This window comes from Tachyglossus aculeatus, chromosome 8 (assembly GCF_015852505.1).
Source record: "Tachyglossus aculeatus isolate mTacAcu1 chromosome 8, mTacAcu1.pri, whole genome shotgun sequence".
In the NCBI taxonomy this organism is placed as follows: domain Eukaryota; kingdom Metazoa; phylum Chordata; class Mammalia; order Monotremata; family Tachyglossidae; genus Tachyglossus; species Tachyglossus aculeatus.
In genome coordinates, this window is record NC_052073.1 from 18,545,890 (window position 1) to 18,565,621 (window position 19,732).

General features: G+C 46.1%; 1 protein-coding gene and 1 pseudogene across 3 annotated transcripts; one reads left to right on the forward strand and one right to left on the reverse strand.

Annotated features, from left to right (window-relative positions):
• The first annotated feature begins 4,296 nt into the window (after positions 1-4,296).
• On the forward strand, positions 4,297-19,325 carry LSM14B (LSM family member 14B). Of its 3 annotated transcripts, XM_038750348.1 has the most exons (10): positions 4,302-4,539; positions 10,301-10,464; positions 11,708-11,843; positions 12,429-12,545; positions 14,652-14,816; positions 15,054-15,131; positions 15,486-15,647; positions 16,650-16,803; positions 16,957-17,135; positions 18,112-19,325. In XM_038750348.1, the coding sequence occupies exons 1-9, from the start codon at positions 4,413-4,415 to the stop codon at positions 17,126-17,128; spliced, it is 1,275 nt and encodes a 424-aa protein (XP_038606276.1). In that variant the 5' UTR covers positions 4,302-4,412; the 3' UTR covers positions 17,129-17,135; positions 18,112-19,325. The 3 variants fall into 3 exon arrangements, with proteins under 3 accessions (XP_038606277.1, XP_038606278.1, XP_038606276.1); XM_038750349.1 differs by lacking the exon at positions 15,054-15,131 and having other exon boundaries at positions 4,297-4,539; XM_038750350.1 differs by lacking the exon at positions 12,429-12,545 and having other exon boundaries at positions 4,299-4,539.
• LOC119931850 lies at positions 7,633-7,811 on the reverse strand (annotated as a pseudogene).
• Positions 19,326-19,732: the final 407 nt, after the last annotated feature.

Here is a 19,732-nt window from a genome sequence, read left to right on the forward strand (position 1 = left end):
GACCCTGAGCTCGTTGTTGGGTAGGGACTGTCTCTATATGTTGCCAACTTGTACTTCCTAAGCGCTTAGTACAGTGCTCCGCACACAGTAAGCTCTCAATAAATACAATTGAATGAATGACTCCCCACAGCATATATGTATCTGTTTGTAGATATCTGTAATTGATTGTTTTATCTATTTGTATGAATGTCTGTCTCCCCCTCTAGACCGTGAGCTCGTTGTTAGGTAGGGACCGTCTCTATATGTTGCCAACTTGTACTTCCCAAGCGCTTAGTACAGTGCTCCACACACAGTAAGCGCTCAAGAAATACGCCTGAATGAATGACTCCCCACAGCACGTATGTATCTATCTGTATATATCTGTAATTGATTGTTGTATTAATGTCTGTCTCCCCCTCTAGAGCGTGAGCTCGTTGTTGGGTAGGAACCATCTCTATATGTTGCCAACTTGTACTTCCCAAGCGCTTACTACAGTGCTCCGCACACAGTAAGCGCTCAATAAATACAGTTGAATGAATGACTCCCCACAGCATATATGTATCTGTTTGTAGATATCTGTAATTGATTGTTTTATCTATTTGTATGAATGTCTGTCTCCCCCTCTAGATCGTGAGCTCGTTGTTGGGTAGGGACCGTCTCTATATGTTGCCAACTTGTACTTCCCAAGCGCTTAGTACAGTGCTCCGCACACAGTAAGCGCTCAATAAATACAATTGAATGAATGACTCCCCACAGCACATATGTATCTGTTTGTAGATATCTGTAATTGATTGTTTTATATATTTGTATTAATGCCTGTCTCTCGCTCTAGACCGTGAGCTCGTTGTTGGGTCTCTATATGTTTCTAAGTTGTACTTCCCAAGCGCTTAGTACAGTGCTCCGCACACAGTAAGCGCTCAATAAATACGATTGAATGAATGAATGAATGAAAAGCAAGCCAGCATGGCAATGAAGCATTTTCAATTTTTAAAAATATGACTTCCTGGCTCTCCACACACCCCTCCATCAGGCTTTGCCAGAACACCTCTGCAGAGAGGAGGTGGGGAAGGGGCAGAGGAAGCTGACCCTGAAATTAATCAATAGTATTTATTGAGTGCTGACTTTGGCCCGAGTATTTTACTATGTACTGTGGGGGTGTGGGGGGAGAGAAAGAATGCAAGACTGCTAGTTATGATTCTTGCTGTCGTGAAGCCTGCAGTGTTCAGACTAGACTTCTAGACTGTGAGCCCACTCTTGGGTAGGGACTGTCTCTATATGTTGCTGACTTGTACTGCCCAAGCGCTTAGTACAGCGCTCTGCACACAGTAATTGCTCAATAAATATGATTGAACAAATATGATTGAATTGAATGGTTTATTTTACTTGTACATATCTATTCTATTTATTTTTTGTTAGTATGTTTGGTTTTGTTCTCTGTCTCCCCCTTTTAGACTGTGAGCCCACTGTTGGGTAGGGACCGTCTCTATATGTTGCCAACTTGTCCTTCCGAAGCGCTTAGTCCAGTGCCCTGCACACAGTAAGCGCTCAATAAATACGATTGATTGATATATGTTTGTACATATTTATTACTCTATTTATTTAGCTTGTACATATCTATTCCATTTATTTTATTTTGCTAGTATGTTTGGTTTTGTTGTCTGTCTCCCCCTTCTAGACTGTGAGCCCGCTGTCGGGTAGGGACCGTCTCTGTATGTTGCCAACTTGTACTTCCCAAGAGCTTAGTACAGTGCTCTGCACACAGTAAGCGCTCAATAAATATGATTGATGATATTGGGTAGGGACTGTCTCTTTATGTTGTCAACTTGTACTTTCCAAGCGCTTAGTCCAGTGCTCTGCACACAGTAAGCGCTCAATAAATACGATTGATGATATTGGGTAGGGACTGTCTCTATATGTTGCCAACTTGTCCTTCCCAAGCGCTTAGTACAGTGCTCTGCACACAGTAAGCGCTCAATAAATACGATTGATGATATTGGGTAGGGACTGTCTCTATATGTTGCCAACTTGTACTTCCCAAGCACTTAGTCCAGTGCTCTGCACACAGTAAGCACTCAATAAATACGATTGATGAATTGGGTAGGGACTGTCTCTATATGTTGCCAACTTGTCCTTCCCAAGCGCTTAGTACAGTGCTCTGCACACAGTAATTGCTCAATAAATACGATTGTTTGAACGAAGTAAATAAGTATGCTTGAATGAATGAGTGAATAACAGTGAGTGAATAATTTTAGACTGTGAGCCCACTCTTTTAGACTGTGAGCCCACTGTTGGGCAGGGACTGTCTCTCTATGTTGCCAATTTGTACTTCCCAAGCGCTTAGTACAGTGCTCTGTGCACAGTAATTGCTCAATAAATACGATTGATTGATTGATTGAACGAAGTAAATAAGTATGCTTGAATGAGTGAGTGAATAATAGTGAGTGAATGATTTTAGACTGTGAGCCCACTCTTTTAGACTGTGAGCCCACTGTTGGGCAGGGACTGTCTCTAGATGTTGCCAATTTGTACTTCCCAAGCGCTTAGTACGGTGCTCTGCACACAGTAAGCGCTCAATAAATACGATTGATTGATTGATTGATTGATTCTCTGTCTCCCCCTTTTAGACCGTGAGCCCACTGTTGGGCAGGGACTGTCTCTATATGTTGCCAATTTGTACTTCCCAAGCGCTTAGTACAGTGCTCTGCACACAGTAAGCGCTCAATAAATACGATTGATTGATTGACTGAACGAAGTAAATAAGTATGCTTGAATGAGTGAATAATTTTAGACTGTGAGCCCACTCTTTTAGACTGTGAGCCCACTGTTGGGCAGGGACTGTCTCTAGATGTTGCCAATTTGTCCTTCCCAAGCGCTTAGTACGGTGCTCTGCACACAGTAAGCGCTCAATAAATACGATTGATTGATTGATTGACTGAACGAAGTAAATAAGTATGCTTGAATGAGTGAATAATAGTGAGTGAATAATTTTAGACTGTGAGCCCACTCTTTTAGACTGTGAGCCCACTGTTGGGCAGGGACTGTCTCTCTATGTTGCCAATTTGTACTTCCCAAGCGCTTAGTCCAGTGCTCTGTGCACAGTAAGCGCTCAATAAATACGATTGATTGATTGATTGAACGAAGTAAATAAGTATGCTTGAATGAGTGAGTGAATAATAGTGAGTGAATAATTTTAGACTGTGAGCCCACTCTTTTAGACTGTGAGCCCACTGTTGGGCAGGGACTGTCTCTCTATGTTGCCAAATTGTACTTCCCAAGCGCTTAGTCCAGTGCTCTGCACACAGTAAGCGCTCAATAAATACGATTGATTGATTGATTGAACGAAGTAAATAAGTATGCTTGAATGAGTGAGTGAATAATAGTGAGTGAATAATTTTAGACTGTGAGCCCACTCTTTTAGACTGTGAGCCCACTGTTGGGCAGGGACTGTCTCTAGATGTTGCCAATTTGTACTTCCCAAGCGCTTAGTCCAGTGCTCTGCACACAGTAAGCGCTCAATAAATACGATTGATTGATTGATTGAACTAAGTAAATAAGTATGCTTGAATGAGTGAGTGAATAATAGTGAGTGAATAATTTTAGACTGTGAGCCCACCCTTTTAGACTGTGAGCCCACTGTTGGGCAGGGACTGTCTCTCTATGTTGCTAGTTTGTCCTTCCCAAGCGCTTAGTACAGTGCTCTGCACACAGCAAGCGCTCAATAAATACGATTGATTGATTGATTGATTCTCTGTCCCCCCTTTTAGACTGTGAGCCCACTGCTGGGCAGGGACTGTCTCTAGATGTTGCCAATTTGTACTTCCCAGGCGCTTAGTACAGCGCTCTGCGCATAGTAAGCGCTCAATAAATACGATTGATTGATTGATTGAACGAAGTAAATAAGTATGCTTGAATGAGTGAATGAATAATAGCACCTGAGGAGAGGTCGCTTCTTTGCTGGGCTCTCCCGCGCATGCGCGCTCCGCCCCCCTCCCCGCCCATTACGCCCGCCCGCCCCGTTGCTTCTGCGCAGGCGCTCGCAGGGAACGCCGGGAACGAAGAGGGCGGGGAAAGTGGGGGGCAGAAAGGGGAGAAGAGGGAGGGGGGGAGAAAGTCCCCCCCCCGCCCGCTCCGCGTCCTTCCCCGAGCCCCGCGAACTGCGCAGGCGCAAAGCGCCAGGCCACGCCCCCCGGCGGCGGCCGCCCTATTTAAGGGGCGGCCGGGGGGGGCGCCGGGCCAGTCCGCAGTGTGCGTGCGTGGGAGGAGGAGGGTGGTGCGGAGCCGCGTGGAGGGGGGGCCCCGCCGGGACCCGGATGTGCCGCTCCCCCCGCCCGCCCGCGGCCCAGGCCCCACCGGAGCGGCGGCTGAGGAGGCCGGACTGAACGCGGTCCCTCCGCAGCGCCCGGCCGCCGCCGCCCCCCGCCGCCGCCGCCGCCATGAGCGGTTCGTCGGGCACTCCGTACCTGGGCAGCAAGATCAGCCTCATCTCCAAGGCGCAGATCCGCTACGAGGGCATCCTCTACACCATCGACACCGACAACTCCACGGTGGCGCTCGCCAAAGGTACCGGCGCCGGGACGGCTCTGCGGCCTCCGCCCCCCCCCCCCCCCCGCTGCTGCCCGGGCCGCCCCACGCCGGATTCCGCCGGCTCCGGGCCGCTCTCCCTTTGAGGCCCAGGAGGCCTTCCCAGACTGAGCCTCTCCATCCCCCTCATCTTGTCTCCTTCCCTTCCCCACAGCACCTGTATATATGTTTGTACATATTTATTACTCTATTTTACTTGTACATATTTATTCTATTTATTTTATTTTGTTAGTATGTTCGGTTTTGTTCTCTGTCTCCCCCTTTTAGACTGTGAGCCCGCTGTTGGGTAGGGACTGGCTCTATATGTTGCCAACTTGGACTTCCCAAGCTCCAGGAGGCCTTCCCAGACTGAGCCCCTTCCTTCCTCTCCATCCCCCTCATCTTACCTCCTCCCACAGCACCTGTATATATGTTTATACAGATTTATTACTCTATTTTACTTGTACATATCTATTCTATTTTATTTTGTTAGTATGTTCGGTTTTGTTCTCCGTCACCCCCTTTTAGACTGTGAGCCCGCTGTTGGGTAGGGACTGGCTCTATATGTTGCCAACTTGGACTTCCCAAGCTCCAGGAGGCCTTCCCAGACTGAGCCTGCTCCATCCCCCCCCATCTTACCTCCTTCCCTTCCCCACAGCACCAGTATATATGTTTGTACAGATTTATTACTCTATTTATTTTACTTGTACATATCTACCCGCTGTTGGGTAGGGACTGTCTCTGGATGTTGCCAACTTGGACTTCCCAAGCTCCAGGAGGCCTTCCCAGACTGAGCCCCTTCCTTCCTCTCCATCCCCCCCATCTTACCTCCTTCCCTTCCCCACAGTACCTGTATATATGTTTGTACATATTTATTACTCTATTTTACTTTTGCTTGTACATATCTATTCTATTTATTTTATTTTGTTAGTATGTTCGGTTTTGTTCTCTGTCACCCCCTTTTAGACTGTGAGCCCGCTGTGGGTAGGGACTGTCTCTAGATGTTGCCAACTTGGAATTCCCAAGCTCCAGGAGGCCTTCCCAGACTGAGCCCCTTCCTTCCTCTCCCCCCTCGTCCCCCCTCCATCCCCCCCATCTTACCTCCTTCCCTTCCCCACAGCACCTGTATATATGTTTGTACATATTTATTACTCTATTTTACTTTTACTTGTACATATCTATTCTATTTATTTTATTTTGTTAGTATGCTTGGTTTTGTTCTCTGTCTCCCCCTTTTAGACTGTGAGCCCGCTGTTGGGTAGGGGCTGTCTCTAGATGTTGCCAATTTGTACTTCCCAAGCGCTTAGTACAGTGCTCTGCACATAGTAAGCGCTCAGTAAATACGATTGATGATTATGATTCCGCCGGCTCCGGGCCGCTCTCCCCTTGCGGCCCAGGCCCTACTGAGAGCTCGCCTCCTCCAGGAGGCCTTCCCAGACTGAGCCTCTCCATCCTCCCCATCTTACCTCCTTCCCTTCCCCACAGCACCTGTATATATGTTTGTACATATTTATTACTCTATTTATTTTACTTTTACTTGTACATATCTATTCTATTTATTTTATTTTGTTAGTATGTTTGGTTTTGTTCTCCGTCTCCCCCTTTTAGACTGTGAGCCCGCTGTTGGGTAGGGACTGTCTCTGTATGTTGCCAACTTGTACTTCCCAAGCTCCAGGAGGCCTTCCCAGACTGAGCCCCTTCCTTCCTCTCCCCCTCGTCCCCCTCGCCATCCCCCTCATCTTACCTCCTTCCCTTCCCCACAGCACCTGTATATGATTGTACATATTTATTACTCTATTTTACTTGTACATATCTATTCTATTTATTTTATTTTGTTAGTATGTTTGGTTTTGTTCTCTGTCTCTCCCTTTTAGACTGTGAGCCCGCTGTTGGGTAGGGACTGTCTCTAGATGTTGCCGACTTGTACTTCCCAAGCGCTTAGTATAGTGCTCAGCACACAGTAAGCGCTCAGTAAATACGATTAATTGGTATTTATTACTCTATTTTACTTGTACGTATCTGTTCTATTTATTTTATTTTGTTTGGTTTTGTTCTCCGTCTCCCCCTTTTAGACTGTGAGCCCACTGTTGGGTAGGGACTGTCTCTATATGTTGCCGACTTGTACTTCCCAAGCGCTTAGTACAGTGCTCTGCACACAGTAAGCGCTCAGTAAATACGATTGATTAAGCCCTCCCTCTGCCCATCCGCCAAGCTAGCTCTCTTCCTCCCTTCAAGGCCCTGCTGAGAGCTCACCTCCTCCAGGAGGCCTTCCCAGACTGAGCCCCTTCCTACCTCTCCCCCCTCCACCCCCCTCATCTTACCTCCTTTCCTTCCCCACAGCACCTGTATATATGTTTGTACATATTTATTACTCTACTTATTTATTTTACTTGTACATATCTATTCTATTTATTTTGTTAGTATGTTTGGTTTTGTTCTGTCTCCCCCTTTTAGACTGTGAGCCCCCTGTTGGGTAGGGACTGTCTCTATATGTTGCCGACTTGTACTTCCCAAGCGCTTAGTCCAGTGCTCTGCATACAGTAAGCGCTCAAATACGATTGATTGATATTTATTACTCTATTTATTTTACTTGTACATATCTATTCTATTTATTTTATTTTGTTAGTATGTTTGGTTTTGTTCTCTGTCTCCCCCTTTTTAGACTGTGAGCCCGCTGTTGAGTAGGGACTGTCTCTATGTGTTGCCGACTTGTACTTCCCAAGCGCTTAGTACAGCGCTCTGCACACAGTAAGCGCTCAATAAATACCATTGATTGATTGCAGAGTACTGTACTAAGCGCTTGGGAAGTACAAGTCAAGACCACACCTGGGACTGCGGCCGAAGTGGCCATGGAAGCTGGGCCGGGAACCTCCGACTCTTTCTTTTTTTCCTCCCTTTTAATCCTCCCCCCTGCCTCTCCAGTTCCCGAGGCCTCCTTAACCTGTGGCTCCAGCCAGCCTTCCTGCATTCATTTAGTCGTACTTACTGAGCGCTTACTGTGTGCAGAGCACTGTACTAAGCGCTTGGGAAGTGCAAATTGGCAACATACAGAGACAGTCCTTACCCAACAGTGGGCTCACAGTCTAAAAGTAAAGCCTACAGCACCCGGTATTCCCAGACGGTCTCCCAGCCAAGTACTGCGCTTAGAACAGTGCATTGCACAAATTAACCCTTAATAAAGGCCATTATTATTATTACTAACCAGGCCCGACCCTGCTTAGCTTCCGAGATCAGACGAGATCGGGCGCGTTCAGGGTGGTATGGCCGTAGACTAGAATCAATCAATCGTATTTATTGAGCGCTTACTGTGCGCAGAGCACTGTACTAAGCGCTTGGGAAGTCCAAGTTGGCAACATATAGAGACGGTCCCTACCCAACAGCGGGCTCACAGTCTAAAAGGGGGAGACAGAGAACAAAACCAAACGTACTAACAAAATAAAATAAATAGAATAGATATGGACAAGTAAAATAAACATAGAGTAATATGTACAAACATATATGCATATATACAGGTGCTGTGGGGAAGGGAAGGAGGTAAGGTGGGTAAGACTAGAAGGTGTCTGTTGCGCCGGGAGACACAATAGTCTCGCCCGCCCGTCCAGACTGCGGCTTTATTGTGTGTGTGTGTGTGTGTGTTTGTGTGCGCGCGCGCACCCCCTGCTGGTGGGTCGGCCGCCCCCCCTTCAGTCTTCTAATCAATCAATCGTATGTTTTGAGCGCTTACTGTGTGCAGAGCACTGTACTAAGCGCTTGGGAAGTATAAGTCGGCAACATATAGAGACGGTCCCTACCCAACAGTCTTCTAGACTGTGAGCCGCTTGTGGGGTCGGGACCGTCGCTATACGTTGCCGACTTAAACTTCCCAAGCGCTTAGTATAGTGCTCTGCACACAGGAAGCGCTCAGTAAATACGACTGAATGAATGAATGAATGAGTGAACGGCGGCCCCGGGCGCCGCTCCCCAGAACAATGGGTCGGGCCTTCCCTCCCTCACCTGCCCCCGGGGACCGGCCGATCCCGCGGCTCAGGGGGGAGGGAAACACACACACACACACACACACACACCCTCACCCTCACCCTCCCTCCCCCCCCCCCCCCCCCCCCCCCCGTTTCAGACATTTCTGGAATCGATAAAGTAGCCGAGGCAGCCCTCCACCGACGCCAGGCCGGAGCTCGGCTTCAGGGCCGGAGGCCGCGGCCCTGACTGGGACCCTGTATATGTGTTATATGTGTATATATGTTATATGTGTATATATGCGTATATATGTTGTGTGTATATATGTTGTGTGTGTGTGTGTATATATGTTGTGTGTGTGTATATATGTTGTGTGTGTGTGTATATGGTGTATGTATATATGTTTGTACATTTATTTATTTTACTTGTACATATCTATTCTATTTATTTTATTTTGTTAATATGTTTGGTTTTGTGCTCCGTCTCCCCCTTCTAGACTGTGAGCCCGCTATTGGGTAGGGACCGTCCCTATATGTTGCCAACTTGTACTTCCCAAGCGCTTAGTACAGTGCCCTGCACACACTAAGCGCTCAATAAATACGATTGATTGATTGACCCGGCAGCCAGCAGCTTCTGAGGGAAGGAGCTTGGCCCTCTGCTCCGCTCTCTCTCTCCCTCCTCCTTCCCTCAGGCCCCACAAGGAGATGGTGGGGGAGAAGAGTGGGGTCGGGCAGCCGGCCCCCTGAACATCTTGGCTTAAAAGCACCCCCGGCCTTACCAAAAAAAAAAAAAAAAAGGCCCTGCTCACTCGTTTGCTCCCTCCTCCTGTGACGGAGAGAAAGGTGGCCTTATCCGCCCCTTTTGGAGCCTGAAGACGGGCTGGGAGGAAACTCCTCTCGTTGCCCTCCCATTTTCCTGGTATAACGTCTTAAAGCTACCCTTTCCAGACCCGGCCCCCTAACCATTTCAACTATTTCCCCCCACAGCTTAGCGTATTGTTGGGAAAGGGAAGCGTGGTTGGGCCTTTCTCCTTCTCCTCCCTGCCCCCCCACCGCTTGTGCCACTGCTGCTGCTTTTCCCCAGGAAACTTGCAATCAGATAGCCCAGCTCTCACCTTTTAAGGGGGTCTTGAAGCCCTTAATGGACAAACTTTCAGTACTTTATCCATGTTGCCAAAGGATAAATTGGACTCGGAGGTAGTGAATTGGCGGGAGCTGTCCACTACCCTTCTGTCCGCTGAGAAAGGAGAAACTGTAACTCGGCTTTAAAAAAAAAAAAATTGTTGAAGGCCTTCCAGTGGTGCCAAATGTTTTCGTCACTCCACCCTATTTGGAAGACATTCTCAGTTAATCCAGAGTTGTTACATCAGTTCTGTTGCATTGAAGTATTAATGTAAGACCCTTTGAGGCTAAAAAATGCCATGCAAACTTACAGGCGTTCTTATTTTAAAGGGAACTGACTTCCCCACGTGGCATGCCCTAGGTGCCAAAAAAGTAGCCATTTTTCTTCAGCAAGGTGTGCAGGCACTTTTTAACTCTGCTCTAGGACTTGAAGAATTGTTTTCAGACTCCTGAACCTTATGAACTACAGCCGTCCATATTTATCTGCCTGCCACTTCTTGAAAGTGAATGCGTTAATTTGGTACTTAATGCTTTCTGAGAGATCTTGAAACCAGTTGGGTATATTCTGCTTTCATTTTGCCGGTATTTTTGTAAATCAGAGTAGGTGTTCAGGGGGAGTTGTGCAGATTGATGGTAGTGTGGTCTAGATAGTTCAAAGGTCTAATTTCTTTTTCTCAACTCTCAAGTGAGGTCCTTTGGTACTGAAGACCGCCCCACAGATAGGCCTGCCCCTCCAAGGGAAGAAATTTATGAGTACATCATTTTCCGGGGAAGTGATATCAAAGATATTACTGTATGTGAACCTCCAAAAGCTCAGCATACTCTCCCTCAGGACCCTGCTATTGTCCAAGTAAGTACACTCTGAAACTTGAGGGGAATGGTGACCAATCAATAAAGGAAACAAGGCTATTTTTGCAGTAACATTCTTGCCTTTCTCTGTGTAACCAAAAATATAAGCTGTTTTTACTGGCTAAAGAAAATGTGATTTGGTGTGCTATGTGGAGTTCTTACATGGTTTCCCAGTTTTGTTTCTTTGTTTTTAATTAAATCGGGTCTTTAAAGTCTAATCAGGTAATGAAGAGCATCCAGCCCTTAGAACAGTGCTTTGCACATAGTAAACGCTTACCAAATACCATCATTATTATTGTTCTTATTACTTTTTAAATATTTCAAGCCAGGTAGAAATTCCCAAAGCAAAACAAATGCTTAGATGATGTCTCATGATGAAATGCTACTTAGCCTTTCGTGAAAAGTGGAAAGAAACCCAAAGGATGGACTGTTCAAAATAAAATAATTTAGGGAAGCTTATTTTGGGCACACCTGCAGCATCCTCCAAAACTTTTTTGGAAAGTCTCATTTTTGAAAGGGGCTTTTAGTCCCACACTTAAACTCTAAACTCACTTGTTTCATGTGCAGTGGCATTATAAACTACTTTACCTGTTGTTTCCTAGTGTGCCAATTGATACGTTAGATTTTTTTTTGTTTACTGTGGCTGGTGGGGCAAGACTGGAATGTCCATTTTATAGTCTTCGGGTACCCCCAAAATCTCTTATATAATTTTTTTACTTTGTTTCATGCTACTGTGGCCTAGTGGATGGAGCATGAGCTCTATCCCAGCGCCACCATTTGTTGGCTCTGTGACCTTGGGCAAGTCACTTAACTTCTCCGTACCTGTTACCTCATCTGTAAAATGGGAATTGAGATTGAAAACCCCATGTGGGACATGCCGTCCAATCAGCTTGTACCTAACTCAGCACTCAGTATGGTTCCTGGCACATAGCACTTAGTAAATACCAAAAAATCTCACACTTGTGTGCACGCATCACCTCCCCTATTAGAGTTAGAGACCTGGTCTATATAAGCAGATAGTAAATAAAGGGAAAATCGGATTTTAATTATTTTGATATGAGCTTGACAGTTCAGCTCTTTTGTCTTTAAAATCCACTGGAGGCTGTCCAGTCAAAGCAGCCTTATGTAACAAATGGAATGGAAAAAATAGTCTTATAGTCTCTCACTTCTGGAAACGAAGCCCACAGACGTACAAGGTAACTAAATATTTCTGTTTTGCTTTTGCACGCTATCTTCTTGTTCAGTCTTCCCTGGGCTCTGCCTCTTCGTCGTCTTTCCAACCACACGTGCCTTACAGCCCCTTTAGAGGTATGCCATCCTACAGCCAGCTTGCTGCCAGCTCCTTACTCAGCCAACAATATGCAGCTACATTAGGTTTAGGTGAGTTAAACTTCCATTCTTATTAATCTTTCCTGATGGGTTAACTTGTTTGCACCCTACCTCAATAAACTATAAAATAAAAAATGAAAGGATGCTGTTCCTTTTTGAACAAATGAGTGACTGAATGATGGCAAGTTAGTATATGGCTTATTGCCTGTTTTTAAAGTCAATTTTTCTTCTGATATGAATTTACTATAGACGACTCAGCGTGTATAAGAACTGTTATGGGAAATACATACATCTTGTTTGGCCATTGTTTTTATGGGTATTAACCCAGTCTTCTTACGGGTAGGGGTAAAAATGTCACCAATGTGTCCTAGTAGAGGTGCACCTATTGGCAGGGCACATCAGTCTGAAGGACATTACCTGGGCCTGTGGGGTTTATTTTATTTTTAACTGTTAACATGTGAGCTGCCGTTACCTATGTAACCTGCTGCCCTTTCCACTCACTGATCATGCTAACTCTTATGTAAGAAAATTGCCGTGCTGAAGATGCCCTGATTCTCTCTCCAGACTTGCTAAATGTCATACTAGTATCTCATTACTTATTTGTTTACTTTTTTTTGCTCCTTTCTCTTATTTTAGAGAAGTTGGTAAGCCCTCCAGCCTCAGCTGCTGCTTCAAGCCCTAGCTCTTCTCCATCTCCACAGCCAGTTTCAGAGCTTGACATGTCCTCAGAGCCACATCAGCTCTCTTCCAAGGGTAACGGCAGTTTTGGAGACCTGCATCCTGTCTTGCAACCCCTTCTGTTCTGTTTGCTAACACCATCTTCTTAGAATGACAGTAGGTGTAGTGGATAAGCAGGTGCACGGCTATTCATTCGTTTAGGCTGCTCCTTTTTGGCTTAGCGCCTGGTTGAGCTTCATCGAGTGTGGAGAGCTGGAATGACAAGGAACCAAGAGCGCTTTGGTGGTTTTGTGTTTGTTTTAAATGCTAATGCAGCATGGAGTCTAGTGTATGCCACTGGATATGCGCATGGAGGTGTAGTGGACGTGCCGTTCTCCATAATCAAAGCGGCTTCTCTGATCAGGTGATCATTGAAAGGCAGCTGAATTAGAGACGCTTCTGAATTAAGTTGTGTGAGTCTGGTTCACCAGTTCTGACTCTTGCCGTGTCCACACCCAGGAACTGCCATCTTAAACGTCCAGATGTGACGCTCTCCAGGATTTTGAAAGTTACATTTTGGTCAGCATGCCTAAGCTTCTCTTTGCGTTGACACTCGAGGACCTCAAGGTAGAAATCAGGAGATGGCCTAAGTCCTTTTTCTCAAGATTGGTCTCTTTTTTAAAATTCAGAGGAAAAACCTAGAATATGCGACTTGAACCCCAGTGAGCCCGCTGACCAAAACTACTTAACGATGGGCGGAAATGGGGTTCCTTTACATATATTAGTATCCCACTGGTAGTCAACTTGAAGCTCTGAAATTCAAATAAACTTTCAAAATCCAGTTCTGTGGTATTGCTGTTGCAGCTCCGTTTTTCATAAAACTGACCTGAACCATGCTTTAAGATCTTAACTCCAGGATCCTTGTTTTTGGTTTTTTGTTTTTTTTTTTTTTAATAGAAGAAAGTAATTCTGGCTTTCACTATGCAGTGCAGCTACTGTCAGTCTCCATTTCTGTGCATGTTCTTACTGACTTTAAAATAGCCAGTTCATAGAAGTAGAAGAACTCTTTTGTTTTTTCAAACAGCACTTGGGTATTTTAATGTTTGTAGGATGACTTCTTCCATTCCAAGGTAAGGTGTATCTACTAGGGGGAAAAAAGACCCAGTGGCACTCACTTCCTCTCCCTGGGAAGTTTCTCAGTAACTTCCCTTTCAACTCCATCTGTTAACTTACTGTGAAAAGGCTTAAACTGTGCTTATACTGGCTCTAAAAATCAATCCCATAACTAGCTGTGACTTGAAGTAGTAAAGTGCAGCAGAACTGGTAAGTGAAACATGCCACCGTACCTCTGCTGCTTTTAAGTATCAGTGAACACAATGTATTAATAGTGACATTTAAGTGCTTACAATGTGCCAAGAACTGTTCTAAGCGCTGGGGTAGATTCAAGGTACTCAGGCTGTCCCCACGTGGGGCTCACAGTCTTCATCCCCATTTTACAAATGAGGGAACTGAGGCACAGAGAAGTGAAGTGACCTACCCAAAGTCACACAGCTGTTAAGTGGTGGAGCCAGGATTACAACCGATGACCTCTGACTCCCAAGCCCTGGCTCTTGTCACTAAGCTCTGCTGCTTCTCCAGTTCCCCCTCAAATTGCTTGGAGAAACTAAAATGCCCCCAAACCCATATATTACCTTTTGTTTACAAATTAGGCCAGCCGTTTTTCCTCAGACGTTCTCCTTGTTATAACAGCCTTTTCGTAAATTGACTTCTATTGTTGACTATGGAGCAAATATGTAGTTCTGTGCTACAAATTGGCTGAATTTTCCAGGCCAGTCTCAACCCGTGTCTCGGTCTTTTAATTGCTGGCTTGCAGAACTGCCACTCCAGAAGCAACATACTGGGAGAATCCCCAGATGGAAAATCTGTTGCCATCTTTAACTTGGATCAGGGAGTGTGGTCTGTTCCCACTCCTCTTTGTTCTGTGGCTTGAATTAGTGTAGTGAGGCCAGATTTGTGGTTCCCTTTTGCTGGGGGATATGCCTTCCCCTTCCCCCTCCATTTGTGTGTGGGCTTTGAAACTTATTCAGTAGAACCTCTGTGGCCTCTTCATGCTTTCTTCTCCATTCTAAAATCCCAGTCAGAGGGAGAAGTTGGGGCTATAAATATGTCTTTTTTTTTTTTCTCCCCCCCGACCTTTTCCAGGAAGCGGCTTCTCATCCATCCCAGTCCGCAAAAGTCCTATGGTTGAGCAGGCTGTCCAGACCAGTTCTGTCGATAACCTAAATGCCAAAAAGCTCTTACCCAGCAAGGGGGCTTCAGGGATCCAGCGAAACGGTCGGCAGGTCCAGCCAAGCAACAAGGCCAGTGGTATGTAAAGTACCCCTTCAATGGAATTGGATTGGGGTGGATTCCTTTGGGAGGGAGACAATTAAAAAAACAAAACAAAAAAACCCAAAACTTGCTTTTACAGAATAATATTCTCAAACCAGCCTGACCAAGTTCCTGTTCTCGGGTTCCTTTCAGCATCACGTTTATGTTGCTCTCTTATACATCTGGGTTTCTGGCCTTGCAAGAGCTTTGCCTTAACCTTCTCTTTTGCCTTAGATGTAGTTCAGCCCACACCTGTGCAAAGTCAAGGGCAGGTGAATGACGAGAACAGAAGACCTCAGAGGAGGAGATCAGGTAACTTAGCCACGGCCCCTTAAGTTTGAGAAGAGAAGATGACTAGTTTAGACTGCTTACACCTTTAAATCTGCTTTCTTTTTTTAAGTGGGTGATAGCCCCTTAAAGTTTGACTCTCTGCTGCTGCTGCAACAGGCTGTTGAATCACTTCCCTAGTGCCAAGTGCCCAGCTTCCAGTATCGATAAATCATCTGGTTATAATCTTCCACATCTCTTTGGTTATTAGGTGGACTTCTTTGGAAGACATTCTCAGATGTCAGCCCTTGGGCTTTGATATTGAGCTTGTTTTGAAGGTGGTGCTCTGAAAGAATTGCGTTCTGGCTTAGATGAGCTCTGGCTCTTCTCTCTTCACAGGGAATAGGCGGACAAGGAATCGTTCCAGAGGTCAAAGCCGCCCAACCAATGTCAAGGAAAACACAATTAAATTTGAAGGTGACTTTGATTTTGAAAGTGCAAATGCACAGTTCAACAGAGAGGAACTCGACAAGGAATTTAAGAAGAAACTGAATTTCAAAGGTGTGCCTTAATTTCAGCTCTCTAAATTGGTGATGTGAAAGGTGGCTAACGAGGGTCAGGTCTTCAAAATAACATTGTTTCGCATGTGTGGCTAACTTTTTTTTTAAATTCAGGTTCATAAGAGGTCAAAGTTGAGTTCTCACTGTGCCTCAATTGCATCTATCTTGCCACCAACCCCTTGCCCGCATCACGCCTCTGGCTTGGAATGCCCTCCCATCTCAAATCCGATAATTATTTCCCCCCTCAGGCTTTACTGAAGGCACATCTCCAAGAGACCTTCCCTGTCCCCCTTTCCTCTTTTCTCCCACTCTCTTTTGCATCACCCTGACTTGCTCCCTTTATTCATTCCCCCTCCCAGCCCCACAGCACTTATGTGCATATCTATAACTTAATTATTTATACTAATGTATGCCTCTCTTTCCTCCCGCCACACCCCCCAACTGTAAGCCCACTGGGCAGGGAATGTGTGTTTATTGTATCGTACTCTCCCAAGCGCTTCTTGTGTGCAAAGCACTGTACTAAGTGCTCAAATACAACTGAGGATTGTTAGACTAACCTTAAAGAAAAAAATAAAAGCAGACACCATTAGATGCTGCATGTCTAAGCACGTGAGGGTAACGAGCATAGTAAGCACTTAATAATGATGGCATCTGTTATTATTATTATTATGAGGCGGTGAACTGTAGAATGTGTAAGCTTCAGTTCATCTTCGTGTGACTTTGAAGGGGCTTGTCAGTGCTGGTCTTTTTACAGTTAATATGAAGAAGTAGAAAACGTGAGACTAAATCTACTCACATTATCCAGGGGTGGGTGTGCTGAATTGTGTATAACCAGGGTGCAGAAGCACTAGTGAGAGGGTTTTGTGGGCCTGGCAGAGGACAAGACTGATAACTTAAATCCTGCGAAATGGCTTTAGACATGCATTAATATCCTGGTTGATACCGTTTCCCTTCAGTTTCTCCCTAAATGGCGGGCTAACACTCTTCCCGTCCCACCTCATAGATGACCAAGCTGAGCGAGGAGAAGAAAAGGGAGACGCTGCTGTGGTCACTCAGAACAGTGATGGTACCGCAGAGGAGGATCTCCTGGGACCCAATTGCTATTACGATAAATCAAAGTCTTTCTTTGATAACATCTCTTCGGAACTGAAGTCCAGGTAAGATTGTAGGGATACCAGGAAGAGCGTAGGACTTTTGGCTAACTCATAGGCGATGCCCAAGGAAATCCTAGTTGGGCATGCCACACTGCCGGACGGCAATGCACCCCAATACAGTCACACAATGTGAGCCATTTCCATGGACCTCTCTAGTTCTAGGCGAACGACGTGGGCCGAAGAAAGGAAGCTCAACACGGAGACCTTTGGCGTGTCGGGACGATTTCTTCGGGGCCGCAGCTTCCGCGGTGGATTTCGGGGGGGAAGAGGCAATGGCGCAGCCCGGCGGAACCAAACATCCCACAGAGCTGGCACTGGCAGAGTGTAAATTCTAGGTGAGGGCAGCTCCAGCTTTATTTCATTCAGATCAGCTGCCCGTGGTGTGGAAGTCGAGGAAAATCACAAGGAGTGGTGAACGGGTGACTCGCCAACAGCGAGTTGGGGTTAACTTTTGCTTCAAAAGGCAGAGAACCTCCAAGTGGTACTTGTACTCTTGTAAATATTTCAGCTCCGGGTCTCTCACTAGCCGTACAGTAGTGCAGGTTGAGAGGAGAAAGCATCTGAGCAGCTCCTGGCAGTCTGTCAAATCTCCCTCCTTTTAATTCCCCATCACAGATTAATAAGGAATAACACCCCCATTTGAACCAGGTATACCCGGAGACCACTCTGGGGTGAGGTAGTGCCGAACCTTTGTCCAGAAATGTGTCCCTGACCTTGCCGCTCGGAGGTACTGGTCTGCTCTCTCGGGATGACCATGTATCCGCCCAAGTTGCCTGAGTGGTAGAGGAGAGGGAGGGGTAAAGCCATAAAGGTGCTGATAACCTGGTTTGAAGATAGGACCAGAGTCCTGGAGAAGTTGTGGGAGGCTCAGTATCTGACCAGCCATGCTTAGCAGAGCTGGTTATTATCGTTATTTACATGCTTACTATGTGTCAAGCACTGATCCGAGCAGCGGGGTCGATCAGAGTTCATGAGATTGCACATAGTCACTGTCCTAACCTGGGGCTCACAGTCTTAGGGAGAACGGGTATTGAATCCCCATTTTACAACTGAGGAAGCTGAGGCACAGAGAAGTTAATTGCCTAAGGCCACCCAGCAAGCAATTAGCAGAGCTGACATGCTAGGCCATGCTGCTTCTCTTGCCTGGACACCGTCTCCCTCCCTCTTTGCCCATTAGTGTCGTCTTCGCTGAAAATTCTGTAGTTTAGTTGAGTCTGAAGGGGGGAAAATAGAGCTTATAACTTCATTTTTTTTTTTTTTTCCTAAAACACAACCACTGCCTTTTTTGTGTGTTTTGTTTTTTTCTTGCAGACTCTCAACTAAGTAGCATGGAGGTGGCGCTGAGTATATAAGAAAACATTGAAGATGCTGCACTTAATGTGGGGAGAAAATGGGTCACTTTGTTTACTACACTTGAAAAATCCCACAGTACTACTTATATTTTTGGACTTCAGCTGAACTTGGATCCGAGTCCGAGTTAAAACCACTTGTTTTTTGGAAGTGTTCATGGGTAACCTCTTTGAGGTGTCTTGATCTTTTTTGTTTCACTTTATTTTTAGGCACAGTCCAACGTTCTCTTGGTCTCCTTTTCAGAAGGTTTTCTGTCCAGGAAAGCTTTTCTGGGTTTTTTTTTTTTTCCCCTTCTTCCTCTTCCCCCTCCATCCCCCCCCAAGAGATCAAAGTAGCTTTGACTCTTTAAAATGGAACCAAATATCATCCCCAAACAAGCCAATTGACGACTTTGAGTAACCAAACTGACCCTTTGGTGCTGTGCTGCTGGTGTGCCCTTCCCACGTGTTTCGGCAACTCCGGTCCTGGAGAGCCGGGGGGTCCCTAGCGCTAAACGGCCCCAGAGAGCTGGGGAGTGGGGTGGAGGGTGGGATGGGGGAGGGAGGTCATGTTGATATTGATGTTATTGAAGAAGCCAGAGGTGTCTGACACTCACACTGTCCGAAGGGCAAAGGGGAGGGCCCTTTCTCTGAGAATGGGAGGACCGGAGACCTCCCTCACTTCCCCCCCCGTGTCCGGTACACCCTGCAGGTCCGTCACAGGTGACCCTCTGGACGCTCTTCTTCACTTAGGAATAGGGTGCCGACTTGCTCTTAAATGGAAGTCAGATCGACAGAAGGGCGCGTTTCCCTCTACGTGTAAATAGTCCCAGTGTTTTTTGTTTTTTTTCTCTTTTCTTTTCTGTTTTAAAAGGTGGGGCAGGGGGTGGGTGGGGAATATAAGCTTGTTGCATGAGTAAGTGGTTTAAAAATCCTTAGTTAGAGGCATGTGTCGTCCCCCCCCCCCCCCCCCCCCCGTCTGTTTAAATGGGGCATTTTGTTGAAATAAGCACCTTGGTAACTGAAAACCCCCTCAAAATAGCTATGAAGATTTTTAGTTCTGCATCGACTAAGTTACTGTAAAAGCTTGGATTTATTTTTGTAGGATTTAATTGTTAAGGATTAGGACACGGCATCGGGGCTGCTTTGTTTGAAGTAATGTAAATTGTAATTATAAATAAACATGCAAACATTTAACCTTTTCTTTCTTTTTTTTTTTCCCCTGGGGGGATCTTTCTGTATCTGTTATGGGCCAAACAAATCAACTCCTTGCTCTGGGCCTTGTGGCTTCTTGTTCTGGTCACTCTCTAGAGCGGTAGCACTTCTAGCAGGGGAAGGCAGTGGGAGGAAAATTAAGGCAAGGGGTTTGGGGGGCGCCGAGGGGGTCTTGCAGGGGTAGAGAGGCTGGGAGGGCCATGAGGGAGGGAGGGACTGGACCAGGTCATCATCATCAATCGTATTGAGCGCTTACTGTGTGCAGAACACTGTACTAAGCGCTTGGGGTCCTGCTCTGAACTGGGAAAAGCAGAAACCACCTGTCCCTGGAGCTCTTGCTGCAGCCTTTGGGGCGAGGCCCTTATCATTGCCGGTGCCTGGTCGCATGG